Here is a 14063-nt window from a genome sequence, read left to right as displayed (position 1 = left end):
CCAGGTACCATCTAGTTGTACTGGACTCACTCTTGTGGAGGCCGTGGTAGATGTGGTCCATTAGTCCTTTGGACTAATCTTTCTCTTGTGTCTTTAGTTTTCTTCATTCTTCCTTGTTCCTGAAGGACTGAGACCAGTGGAGTACCCTAGATGGCGGCTCACAGGCTTTTAAGACCCTAAGTGCTACTCACTGAAGTAGAATGTAGAACATTTTCTTTATAAACTATGTTATGCCAATTGACCTAGATGTTCCCTGAGACCATGGTCCCCACAGCCTTCAGCACAGCAATTTGGTCCCTCATGGAGTTTGGGTGTGTTTATGGAGCTACCATGGCCCTGCCTTGTATAGGCTGAGCTGGCTTCCCCAGTACTGTGTACTGTCTTACCCTTCACCAAAGTTAACACTTATCTATTAAGTGTTTTTCCATCCCTACCTCTTCCCTCCCTCCTAACCAGCAAATATTGTTTCTTTTTGTACGTAAACCTTTTCATGAGTTTTTACAGTAGTGGTCTCATACAATATTTGTCCTTTTGTGACTGACTGATTTCACTCAGCAGAATGTCCTCCAGATGCATCCATGTTATGAGATGCTTCACACATTCATCGTTGTTCTTCAGTGTTGCGTAATACTCCATTGTGTGTATATACCAGGGTTTGTTTATCCATTCACCTGTTGATGGGCATCGAGGTTGTTTCAATCTTTTTGCTATTGTGAGCAATGCTGCAATGAACACGGGTGTACATGTATCTATTTATGTGACGGCTCTTATTTCTCTAACATATATTCCTAGGAGTGGGATTGCTGGATCATATGGTATTTCTATTTATAGCTTTCTAAGGAAGCGCCATATCATCTTCCAAAATGGTTGTATCATTTTGCATTCCCACCAGCACTGCATAGAGTTCCAATCTCCCCACAGCCTCTCCAATATTTGTTATTTTCTGTTTTATTGACTTGTGCCAGTAATGCTGAGGTGACATGGTATCTCATCGTGGTTTTGATTTGCATTTCCCTGATGGCTAGAGATCGTGAGCATTTCCTCATGTGTCTGTTAGCCGCTTGAATGTCTTCTTTGGTGAAGTGTCTATTCATTTCCTTTGCCCATTTTTTAATTGGATTATTTGTCTTTTTGCTGTAGAGATGTTGGATTTTCTTGTAGATTTTAGAGATGAGACCTTTGTCAGATTCTTCATAGCGAAAATTTTTTTCCCAGTCTGTAGGTTCTCTTTTTACTCTTTTGGTGAAGTCTTTTGATGAGCATAAGTATTTAATTTTTAGAAGATTCCAGTTATCTAGCTTATCTTCTGAAGCTTGTGTGTTGTTAGTTATGGTTTGTATCCTGTTAATGCTGTATGTTAGGCCCTCTAGGTTTGATTCTATTGTTCTCTATGATCTTTATGGTTTTTGATTTTATATTTAGGTCTTTGATCCATTTTTAATTCGTTTTTGTGTATGGTGTGAGATATGGGTTCTGTTTCATTTTTTTGCAGATGGACATCCAGCTCTGCCAGCACCATTTGTTAAAATGACTGTCTTTTCCCCATTTGATGGACTTTGGGCCCCTGTCGAAGATCAGGTGACCGTAGGTGGATGGATTTACATCTGGGTTCTCAATTTTATTGGTCAACGTATTTGTCGTTACACCAGTATCAGGCTGTTTTGACTACTGTAGCTGTATGGTAGGTTCTGAGGTCAGGTAGTGAGAAGCTTCCTATTTTGTTCTTCTTCAATAATGTTTTACTTACCCAGGGACTCTTCCTTTCCATATAAAGTTAATGATTGGTTTTTCTATCTCTGTAAAGAATGCTGCTAACTGCTGGTTTACTTTTGTCTCTATGTATCTGCCTCTGCTAAGTATTTCACATAAGTGGAATCATATAATACTTGTGTTTTTGTGTCTGGCCTCTTTCACATAGCAGAATGTTTTCAAGGTTCATCCAGGTATCAGGGAATCTATCAGAACCTCATTTCTCTTCACGGCTGAAAAATATTCTGTCGTATATACACTCCATGTTTTGTTTATCCATTCATCTACTGATGGACACTTGGGTTGTTCCCACCTTTTAGCTATCGTGATTAATGTTGCTTTGCACACTGGTGCGAAAATATCCCTTTTGAGTACCTCTTTCATTATTTTGGGCATATCCCTTGGAGTGGAATTGCTGGGTCACAGGGTAATTCTATGTTTAACTTTTTAAGGAACAGCCAAACGGTTTTCCACCACCTCAACATCTTTTAGGACCAAAGCTGGGGATAAACAGATAAGCAAATACACACGTCTTCTTGTGTCTTGCCACTGTCTTTTCCGATCAGTTCTCCACAGGGCTTCCCAGTGACCCGTCAGCCCTTCCTTCCCCACTTAAAGCACTTCTGTGATGGCTCCTCCTACCTTTAGGAGAAATCTTGAAGGGCCCTTTACTCTGGCAGTCAAGACCCTGCTCCATCTGCCTGTTGTGACCTGGTTGTGTTCCCTGCCTGCCCTTTCCTTTGGACTCGGCACCTTGGGCCCAACCACCGTGAGCTAGGTGTGTGCCGTGGACAAGCCGTGCTGTGGCAGCTCCATGCCTCTGCCCTTGCTGCTCCTCTGCTGGCACAGCCCCCCTCTTATGTCTGCCCGGTGAGTGTCAGCTGGTCCTTCAACGGGCAGCTCTGGAACCACCTCCTCTGGGAAGCCCTCCCTTCCCAACCTTCTCCCAGCCACCTGGTCCTTACCCATGATGTGACAGCAACTTGAACTCAGAGAGCACTCACAGTGCCAGAGCTCACTGCACTGAGCAGTTCATGTGATACACACGTGACACCCTATACATGTGTAATATCCCACATCATACATGCGTGTGACACCCTGTACTATACACGCATGTGACATCCCATGCCACACACGTGATGCCCCATGTCATACGCGTGTGACGCCCTGTACTAAACATGCGTATGACATCCCACACCATACATGTGACACCCGTCATACACTTGATGCCCCACGTCATACACGTGATGCCCTGTACTATACATACATGACATCCTACGCATACACGTGACGTCCCATGTCATACACGTGATGCCCTGTACTATGTGTATGACATCCCATACCACACACGTCCCATGTCATACACGACTCCCTGTACCATACATGCATGACATCCTACACCATACATGTGACATCCCATGTCATACATGTGATGTCCTGTAGTATACATGCATATGACATCCCATGCCATACACATGACGTCCCATGTCATATACGTGTGACATCCTGTACCATGACATCCGCCATACACGTGACGCCCCATGTCATACACAGGACGCCCTGTACTATACATGTCTGACATCCCATACCACACACAATGTTCTGTGTCATACACGTGACGCCCTGTACTATCCATGCATATGACATCCCACACCATACACGTGACGCCCCATGTCATAAGCGTGCGTGATGTCCTGTACTATACGACATCCCACACCATACACGTGACATCCCACGTCATACATGTGATGCCCTGTACTATACATGGGTATGATATCCTATGCCATACACACAACACCTGCGCAAGGTTCAGAATGACCCCACAAGGTAGGTACCGAGGCTCCACTAAGTGAGTCACCGAGGGCAGACTGGTTCTTTCAGCCTCCTTCACTGGCGAGTTCCTCTAGGCTACTCAATGTCCACACCCCATGATGCTGCCTGGTGCCGTGAACAGGGTTTGGAAAAATGCTGGGGTCTGTGGGGCCTGAGACACACACTGGTCCAAGGATCGGACTGGGAGCCCTCAGCGTACATATCCTAGCACTCCAGAAAGCAGGCCTCTGTCCCTGACCATCAGGATGGCCTTGGCTTTGGCTTCAATGTGAGAGGTGTTTGGAGGACGTGGTCTGGGACTCACCCCCGGGTGGTGCAATGGTTAACACACTTGGCTGCTAACTGAGAGGCTGGAAGTTTGAATCTACCCAGAGATAACTCAGAAGAAATGTCTAGAAATCTGCTTCTGAAAATCAGCCAGTGAAAACCCTGTGGATCACAACAGTCCAAACCACAACCGGTCACAGGGATGGTGCAGGACTGGGCAGGGTTTCATTCTGCTGAGTGTGGGGTCGCCACGAGCTAGTGCTGACTCCACGGCAGCTAACGACAACAATTTTACAGCCGGGAAAGTCGCCCTTCGGTTGACGTGTGTGCCTCTCGTCCTCTGAGGCCCGTGCACGCCTGCCAGACACTGATCAAAGGACTGCGGGCAATGGGCGTGTCAGGCTCGCTAAGCCTCAGTTTCCCCATCTATAACCACCAAGAGCTCCCTGGAAGGGCTGCCGTTGGTCAGCGAGCTGTTACGTGGAGGCCCTCGGCAGCCCCGGCCCCGCCCCAGCGCTGGACCCTGCATGGCTCACCAAATCCCAAGGGCTGGCCTCCGATCCGCACCATCTTCCACAGCTCTCCAGACGCGCTTGTGAACAACAAATTACTAGGAAACCTTCAGAGGAGGTGAGAGAAACCCCAGGGGTCACTGTTAGTTGTGCCTCTATGGCCAGCCCCCACCTCCCCCAAGAGAAGCAAAGCTCAGGGGCCTCGAGGACCATCCCCCCTCCTGACCCCTCATTCCTTTCAGCCCATCTGCTCTACCCCTCCTCATCTTGGGGGCAGGTGGGCAGGGAAGGTAGTGACTGGGGCTGGGTGTGGGACACACACCTCTTGCTAAGCTGTGCAGTGCCCCTTCCCAGCTTCAGTGAGCGCACTTAGGCCTGGGGCCACAGTTCAAATGCTTGCTCTGCCACCGAGCTGCTGTGGACCTCAGGCAAGCCCCTCACCCTCTAAACTCTCTGAAGCGTGGCAAGGATGTATGAGGGCAGGAGCGGATGCTGTGTCTAGCATGGAGCCTGGCCACCCTGGGGTTGGCACTGCCCTGGGCCTGGCTCACCTCTGCTGGGTCTGCACGTCCATCACCAGGGAGATGTAGCCCTCGATGAGGGAGAAGGAGAAGAAGCGTATGTGGCCACAGTCATCACCGGCAGCCATGGAGTCCTTCACTCTAGGGGCCAGAAGAGCTGGTGAGGGGGGCTGCGCCCCCACTGAACTCCCATCCCCGCACCCCGCAACCTGCCTGTTTTGCCTGTCAGCCTTCGCATAAGGTTGCCAGGAAGAGCACTGGCTGGGGAAACCCAGGGCCAAGTCATGGTCCTGACCCTGCGTTGCTGGTGCACCCGGAGCCTCTGTCTCCCTCAGTTTGCCCATCTGTGAGATACGGACTCCACCACATTAACAAAAATGCGCATGGGACGGAATGGGCACTGGGGAGTGAACAGCCCACGCATGGAACAGTGCTGGACAGCGCTGGAGAGTGAGCGGCCCATGCACGGAAGGGAACAGCGCTGGGTAGAGAGTGGCCTGTGCAGGGTTTGCAAGCCCCAAACTGGGGAGGGTGTCTCTGCCCCTTGTTTGCCTACATCTCGGGTTGCCATCTGTGGTCACCGCCAGCTCGCCAGACTGGGACCCTAACCTATTCAGTGTTGCCCTAACTGTAACAAAACGTGCCCTGAGAAAGACACAAAGCCTGTGGTCACTGAATAAAAAACCTGAGTTCCCCGCTCCCCAATTGACCGGGCTTGTCCTTAGGGCTCAGGGGATAGTGAGGTGTTTATTCCATCTGTGTGGTATCTGGTGCTTTACCATGCTCTAGGGTTCCCAAAAGCAGTGTCTCTCCCCAGACTAGCTCCTGGGACAGGGCTGTGTCTCCCCCCTCAGAATAACTCCAGGGCAGGGCTGTGTCTCCCCTCTCACACTAGCTCCAGGGGCAGGGCTGTGTCTCCCCCCTCAGACTAACTCTGGGGCAGGGCTGTGTCTACCCCCTCAGACTAGCTCCAGGGGCAGGGCTGTGTTTCCTCCTCTCAGACTAGCTCCGGGGGCAGGGCAGTTTGTCTCCCCACTCAGACTAGCTTCTGGGGCAGGGGGACGTCTCTTCCCTCAAGCTAGCTCCTAGGGCAGGGTGGTGTCTCCCCCCTCAGACCTGCATCTCCCCTTGGCCCACGGTGCAACACCTCAGGCCCAAGGGTGCTGGGGGTGGGTGCAGGCCCTGGGGCCCCTCCCCGGGTGCACCTACCCGTTGGAGTAGAACATGACATCCATGAGGAGTGTGGTAACAGCGGGCAGCGTATCAGGGTCCAGGCTGGTGACACAGAACCTGTTGCTTGGGCTGGACAGTGGGTGGATGACTGGCCTCTGGACTGCAGGAGCACAAAGACAACGAGACGGCTGAGGCCGGAGGGAGAGAAGCCGCAGGACCCAGGAAGGAGGGCTGGCGTTGGCTGGGCAGCTGCTCCAGGGAGGCCCAGCCACAGGTTCTCCAGGCTTGCCTGTAGCCTCCAGGCCCTTGTCCACGTTGTGCGGCCTGCCCGGAATGCCCTCCCGGCCCTCCCCACCTGGCTCAGCTCTGACTGGGGCTCCAAGTTTCAGCACCAGCCTCACTGCCTCTGAAGCCTCCTTGGCCCTCGTGGGGATGGCCTCTGGCCACACTGCTGTGTCCTTGTTTACCCCTTTACTGAGCCAGCTAGTCCTTGGGGAGGGTCTAACCGGGAGGGACCTCTGCACCACGCCTGACGCCCCAGGACTCACCGGTGGATGAAGCCACACTCTCTAAGGCAGGGCCCGGTCTTTCCTGCACAGATACCCCTACTCACTCACCCATCTTGGGCTTCACAAAGCCATTGGTGACGCCGAGGTTGTCAGCGGCCACAGTCTCCCCATTGACAACCCGCAGGATAGTGAACTCCGATGACAAGGTGTGGGTGACGAAAGGCAGGTCCCGCTCACGCACCTGGGGACGGGGAGTGGGGGACGATTGGGCCTGGGGGCACTGGGCCTTTCACTCTACATTCTGCTGTGAGAACTGCCTTCACCCCCCGTCCTTGCCTCCTACATTCCTGATGGGGGGAGACAGGAGGGTCTGGGGGGCAGCAGGGACAGTGGGGTGAGGAGACACTCCGCCAAGGCCAGGAGGTGCAGGTCCGTGCCCCATTCCACCTCATGTGTACCCAGGCCTGTCCCTGCCCCTTCCCAGACTACAGGTTCCACTGGGGAAGAACACAGACAACATGGCAGCCAGGCAGAGCACTGGCCACATTACCAGGGCACACTCACCGCCACGGGTGCAGAAAGAGGGGCACCGAGGGTCCAGCTGGAGCGCACTCTGCCCACTGTGCCCCGGCCCTCTCACTTCCTGGCTCCAGGCCAAACCAACCCATGGCCCGGTAACATGCAGATGGGGGGGTCGGTACAAACCTGGAGCCCAGTCTGGGCCACAGTGGTGGCTGACCAGTGACCCCGAGGTACCCTGAACCTCTCTCTGGACTGGTGAGGGGCTGGTGACCACAGAACGTTGCAGAGGGAGGTCTCACAGCAAGCCAACACCCAGGAGACAGCTGGGGTCCGTGGCTGAGGGCATCAGTAGGCATGTGACGGGGCACATGGCTGCGTGTGAGGGAGTGTGTGCATGACGACTGTGTGCGAGTGGAGCGAGAGGAATGTCTGAGGAATGTGAGGGGGAGTGTGTGTGTGAGGGCTGTGTGTGCGAGTGGTGTGAGGGGAACGTCTGAGGAATGTGTGTGAGGACTGTGTGTGAGCGGTGTGAGGGGAATGTCTGAGGAATGTGTGTGAGGACTCTGTGTGCGAGTGGTGTGAGGGGAATGTCTGAGGAATGTGTGTGAGGACTGTGTGCGAGTGGTGTGAGGGGAATGTCTGAGGAATGTGTGTGAGGACTGTGTGCGAGTGGTGTGAGGGGAATGTCTGAGGAATGTGTGTGAGGACTCTGTGAGTGGTGTGAGGGGAACGTCGGAGGAATGTGTGTGAGGACTCTGTGTGAGTGGTGTGAGGGGAACGTCGGAGGAATGTGTGTGAGGACTCTGTGTGAGTGGTGTGAGGGGAACGTCGGAGGAATGTGTGTGAGGACTCTGTGTGAGTGGTGTGAGGGGAACGTCTGAGGAATGTGTGTGAGGACTCTGTGTGAGTGGTGTGAGGGGAATGTCTGAGGAATGTGTGTGGGGACTCTGTGTGCGAGTGGTGTGAGGGGAATGTCTGAGGAATGTGTGTGAGGACTCTGTGTGAGTGGTGTGAGGGGAATGTCTGAGGAATGTGTGTGGGGACTCTGTGTGCGAGTGGTGTGAGGGGAACGTCGGAGGAATGTGTGTGAGGACTCTGTGTGAGTGGTGTGAGGGGAATGTCTGAGGAATGTGTGTGAGGACTGTGTGCGAGTGGTGTGACGGGAATGTCTGAGGAATGTGTGTGAGGACTCTGTGCGAGTGGTGTGAGGGGAATGTCTGAGGAATGTGTGTGAGGACTCTGTGTGAGTGGTGTGAGGGGAATGTCTGAGGAATGTGTGTGAGGACTCTGTGTGAGTGGTGTGAAGGGAATGTCTGAGGAATGTGTGTGAGGACTCTGTGTGAGTGGTGTGAGGGGAACGTCGGAGGAATGTGTGTGAGGACTCTGTGTGAGTGGTGTGAGGGGAACGTCGGAGGAATGTGTGTGAGGACTCTGTGTGAGTGGTGTGAGGGGAATGTCTGAGGAATGTGTGTGAGGAGTGTGTGCGAATGGTGTGAGGGGAACGTCGGAGGAATGTGTGTGAGGACTGTGTGTGAGTGGTGTGAGGGGAATGTCTGAGGAATGTGTGTGAGGACTCTGTGTGAGTGGTGTGAGGGGAACGTCGGAGGAATGTGTGTGAGGACTCTGTGTGAGTGGTGTGAGGGGAACGTCGGAGGAATGTGTGTGAGGACTCTGTGTGAGTGGTGTGAGGGGAATGTCTGAGGAATGTGTGTGAGGAGTGTGTGCGAATGGTGTGAGGGGAACGTCGGAGGAATGTGTGTGAGGACTCTGTGTGAGTGGTGTGAGGGGAATGTCTGAGGAATATGTGTGAGGAGTGTGTGCGAATGGTGTGAGGGGAATGTCGGAGGAATGTGTGTGAGGAGTGTGTGCGAATGGTATGAGGGGGAATGTCTGAGGAATGTGTGTGAGGGCTGTGTGTGCGAATGGTGTGAGGGGAATGTCGGAGGAATGTGTGTGAGGACTGTGTGTGAGCGGTGTGAGGGGAATGTCTGAGGAATGTGTGTGAGGACTGTGTGTGAGCGGTGTGAGGGGAATGTCTGAGGAATGTGTGTGAGGACTCTGTGTGCGAGTGGTGTGAGGGGAATGTCTGAGGAATGTGTGTGAGGACTCTGTGAGTGGTGTGAGGGGAATGTCTGAGGAATGTGTGTGAGGACTCTGCGTGTGAATGGTGTGAGGGGAATGTCTGAGGAATGTGAGGGGGAGTGTGTTTGTGAGGGCTGTGTCTGTGAGTTGTGTGAGGGGAATGTCTAAGGAATGTATGAGGGAATGAGTGTGAGGAGGGTGTGTGAGGCGGCGTGTGCTAGTGGTGTTAGAATGAATGTATCAGAGTGTGTGTGGGTGAGCATATGTAGGAGGGTGTGTGTGTGTGAATGGTGAAAGTAAATGTATCCAAGTGTGCGAGGGTATGTGAGGGGGAGTGTGTGATAGAGTGTGCAGGGGAAAAGCATGTGTGCGAGCGGTGTGAATGTATGAGGTTGGGTTAGGGGGAGTGTGTGTGTGGGGTGTGAGTGAGTGTGTGAGGGAGGCAATGTGTCTGAGGAGGTGTGTGATGGGAATGCACGTGCCCGTTACTGTGTCTGAGGTCTTGTCTGGGACGAAGTGCTCTGCTTACCAGGATGAAGTCCGTCTGGTAGGTGGACAGCATGAACACGGAAATGTTCTGGTCGGCCAGCGGGGCAATGACCGACTTGGCGATCTTGGTCACACCAATGGGCTGGGAGCTGGAGAAGCTGCCGCCACCAGACACCACATTCAGGGCCAGCCAGGTGGCATCTGCCACACTCAAATGCTCCGAGGAGGGCAGCTCTGGACGGGGATGGAGAAGGAAGCCCTGTGATTGCTGGGGTCCAGGGCAGGGACAGGCCAGAGTGGCAGAGCCTGAGGCTCTGGGGCTAGCTCCACCACTCCAGATGGGCTGGAAGACCTTGACCACTCCCGCCCCTCTCTGGGCCTCAGTCCCCTCAAGGTAAAAGAAGCTGGGATTGCCTCAGAGGTCCCTTCCTCTGGTAACTCAGGATGTACCAAGCAGCTCGGCTGAGTAGGTGCCACGTGGACAAGTGGTCCAAGTGCTTTGAGCCTCGGTTTCCTCAACTGTAAGATGGAGGTAACAGGCTCAGCCTCACAAGGATGGAGTGGTCACTTTTTGTTCTCACAGCCCTTCCATGTGTCAGGTGCTACTGTCACTACCATTATTCCATGCAGAACCCACTCCGTGGTTTTCCAACTGGGTTCCTGGGAACCTCCGGAAGGGGTGGGGGCTGGGGGTAGAAGGAAGGCCAGAAGACAGGGTGGGGCCTGGAACTTCCTGCTTTGACCAAACCTACATGTTGGCTTCTCTGGAACAACTTACAGCTCCAGGGGGTCTCCTGAGGTTGCCACACTCTGGGTGCAGTAATGGGCACCCAAGTCCCTCCTGAGAGCCCAGGGGTCCTGGGGATGGCGCTGGTGTGGGCAGGAGAGGTTCAGAGGGACAGCAAGCCCTATGTCTCCTTGGCCAGCTCATACAGACCCAGAACCAGCATTCAGACTGTGCCTTCCGCCCAGTCCTACAGAGAGGACACCCACAGGAGCCCATACACAGGACATGGGTTCACACGGATGCACGTGTTTCCACATACACACAGCCACCAGCCCCTCACAGGGTGCACACGGGACTCGGTCATGCCTCAGCAGGGGCCAGGCCCTGGGAGTGAGGGCGCAAGGCACAGGGAAGGCTGACCATGACCCTGTCCTCCACTAGGGCTCAGCAAAGTCAGAGGGTTATTATCCCCACTGTGCATCTGGCAACCAGAAGCCTCGGATCTTTAATGAGCCCAAGATCACTTCAACAGGGACGGCAGAGCCATGGTTCAAACTCAGGCCTGACTCGAAGTCCCATGCTCTGTCCTGGGCACCAAACAGTCCCCAAGAAGCGGGGTGGGTACCAGTAAGAATGGGGCCCAAAAAGGGGCCAGCTAAGGGGGCTGTGCAGATGATACGGATGCCCCAGGGAAGACGAGCTGGGCCCTGCTGGTCTCAGGCAAGATGGCTTCCGAGGGGGGAGATTAAAGGAGGGCCCATCCAGGCCCCTACCTGCCCAGCTCTGGTTGCCACGGTGACCACAGGTTAGCAAGCCCATTGGTCCTGCTGGCTGGGAAGGGCCAGCCCTCGGCCAGTGGGTGGGTGGAAGTGCCAGGAGGTTTTACAGAAGAGAAAGGGAAAAAGGCTTGGTAGGGAGAGTGGGGAGAAAGTCTTTAAAAGGCCCCGATCTCTGGCTTCCGCGTCTATTCTATTATCTGAGATGTCAGCCAAGAGATGTCCCAGTCTTACCCACCAGAGGATGCAAGCTCCCCAGGGTAAAACTGCTTCACAGGGGTTTCTTGGCCGTTATCTTTACAGAAGCAGACTGCCAGGCCTTTTTTCTGCAGTGCCGCTGGGTGGGTTTGAACCACCAACCTTTAGGTTGGTAACTGAGCACAAACCGGTGTGTTTGTGACACCCAGGGACCTCTTCACACACAGTAAGTGCTCCATAAAACACATTCCTTCTCCTTCCTGGCTGTTACATCCTCTGCTGGGTAGTGCTGAGCCTTACTGGCCCTTTCACTTTGGGACCTTCCCTGGTGCAGCCTCAAGAGGGGAAAGACGGGCAGGGGGGTGAGGGGGGGACGGGGGGCGGTCAGCCAGGGACACAGGGAGAGAAGGAACCAGACTCTGTGGACTTGCTGGCTGAACTGTGGATAGGGGCAGACATAAGGTGGCAGCAGCATGACCTCAGGCTGCAGGTGAGGGTACCACTCACCCAGAAAGCCTTCCTCATCCACGATGATGGTGTAATCCTCTGGTGTCTCAGTTAGACTGAAGAACTTGCACCTGGGTAGGGACAGAGAGAGCACCACACCTTAGTCCCGCTCCTCCCAGGCAGGTCCCCCCGGGGTGCCCACCTGCATAGTCCCCAGGGCAGTGCGACGCGGCGGAGCTGCCTTCGTTTACCCAGAGCTCTGCTGGTGACTTGCGATGTGTCACCCCGCTCTGTCCTGCCCCCTACAGTTCTGACCCAGGTCTCCACTGAGGCCTAGAGATGCTCATCCTACCCCTGCACCCCCCAATTTTTGGGGACCACTGAGCCAGAAAGCCCCTAAGGCCCAGTCCAGGCACAGAAGTCTTAGCTCCCACTTCTCTGAGGGAAGATGCAGCTGAAAGGGTGGCCCTCGGCAGGGTTGGGTGAGGAACTGCCTCTCCCATGGCCCCTCGCTTTCCGACCTTTCGGCCTTAGCTGGCTGTCTCACGCCAGGCTGTCTCCACCCCTCCACTCCCCAACTCTTGAGCTCCAACTGCCACTTAAGGCCTAACTCACAGTGACCCGACTGACCCCTGCCCCCCTCCTCCCTGCCTGACTCTGCCCCCAGACGAGAGCGCCACAGCTACCTAGGACATCTTGGGGCAAAGTCCCTGCCGGGCTGCACTTTCTTAGAAGTACTGCTTAGCCCGGGATGCATGTTGCTTATTTCCCCCCCAGAGCCAGACCATCAGCTCCCCAAGGGCAGGGGTGAGCACTGCTCTGTCTGTCTGTATCTCATCCCTGCTGGTCCCAGTCCTGGGCACGCTGCAGATGCCTGGCTGTGTGTGCGCAGCCCTCAGTCATTGGGGCCAGGGTCATCATCCCTCAATGTCCTCTCCCTGCGCCCATGGAGCTAGAGTGCCTCCGCCCCCCCACACTGCAGGTGCTGCTGCTGCAGGGAGAGACGGCGTCCCTGAGTGCACAGCAGTAGCTGGGAGGACAGGGACCACGGTCACTTACCCAGCGTCACTGATCCCAAGCACAAGGACAAGCATGGGCCCCGTGCCCAGCACGTAAAACCCGTCCATCACAAGAAGCTGAGACAGAGGGTGGCCCAGGGACAAGCCTGATGAGGGTCCAAATGTCACTTTTATAAGGAGTAAAATGGACACGGAATCTTGAAACAGACCCAGTGTTGATCACAGACAGAGGCAGCCAGAAACATCTGTAGCCCTCTCTCCATGGTCCGCCTCGCCTGCCACACCCCCCCTCCCACCCGCCGCGGGCAACACTGCAGGCTCATTGACAAGGACACGGAGCAGCCGGAACTCTTATAACGTTGCAGTGAAATGTAAAATTGCGCAGCTCTGTAGAAAACATCTGGCACTTTCTTATAAAGGTAAACACTCACCCCAAGACCCAGCACCACTACTCTTCAGTATTTACCCAAGAGAAACGAAGACACAAATCCACACAAAAGCCTGCACGTGAATGCTTACTTTTAGCTACCCCAAATCGGAGACACCCCAAAGGCCCTTCCTTCAACCAGCAAGTGCATAAGCTGCGATGCTGCCACACAAGGGGATACTAAACCAGCTGCTGTCGAGTCCATTCTGACATGGCGACCCCATGTGCGTCAGAGAACCTTCCACAGGGTTTTCAGTGGCTGATTTTTTTAGGGAAAGTAGACTGCCAGGCCTGTCTTCCAAGGTGTCTCTGGGTAGACTTGAACCTCCAACCTTTTGGTCAGCAGCAGGGAGTGTTAACCATTTGCACCACCCTGGGAGACCGAGTATGACTTGGCAGTAAAAAGCAATGAGTTACTGACTCACGCAATACCACAGATGAATCTCAAATGCACTGGCTATGTGAAAGGTGGCCAACAGAAGAGGCTACGCACTGCGCGATTCTACCAGTCTGCTGTTCTGGAAAAGGCAAACCGTTAGGGACAGAGAACAGATCAGTGGTGGCCAGGGACTGGGGTGGCGCTGCCATAAGGGGTACCGGAAAGTGCTTGGGCTCTTGGAGCTGTTCTGTATCTTGTTTGTGGTGGCAGTTACCAGAAGGCATCCATCTGTCAAAGCCAACCACAGCAAATGCTGCTGTATGTAAATTACACCTCGAGGAGCCTGACTTTAGGAAAAAGCGCTGTGCTCGGGTAGGAAGGGAGGCTGGCCTTTCTGTCCCCTCTGACGTTATGTCCAGCCAACAGCTCGCAC

At 54.1% G+C, this 14063-nt stretch overlaps 1 protein-coding gene across 1 annotated transcript in view; it reads right to left on the bottom strand.

Moving 5' to 3' along the window:
• Positions 1-14063, bottom strand: part of CASTOR2 (cytosolic arginine sensor for mTORC1 subunit 2) — a 67860-nt gene that overhangs the window by 18966 nt on the left and 34831 nt on the right. The window contains exons 2-7 of the mRNA XM_049904800.1: positions 11866-11936; positions 9698-9891; positions 6673-6805; positions 6092-6215; positions 4913-5023; positions 4386-4468 (exon numbers count right to left, since the gene is read on the bottom strand). Coding sequence (XP_049760757.1) covers positions 4386-4468; positions 4913-5023; positions 6092-6215; positions 6673-6805; positions 9698-9891; positions 11866-11936 — 716 coding nt within the window. The remainder of the gene's footprint in view (positions 1-4385; positions 4469-4912; positions 5024-6091; positions 6216-6672; positions 6806-9697; positions 9892-11865; positions 11937-14063) is intronic.

This window comes from Elephas maximus, chromosome 12 (genome assembly GCF_024166365.1).
Source record: "Elephas maximus indicus isolate mEleMax1 chromosome 12, mEleMax1 primary haplotype, whole genome shotgun sequence".
Taxonomy (NCBI): Eukaryota; Metazoa; Chordata; class Mammalia; order Proboscidea; family Elephantidae; genus Elephas; species Elephas maximus.
Note: the sequence above shows the minus strand (reverse complement) of the source record. Positions and strands in the feature narration are given on the sequence as shown.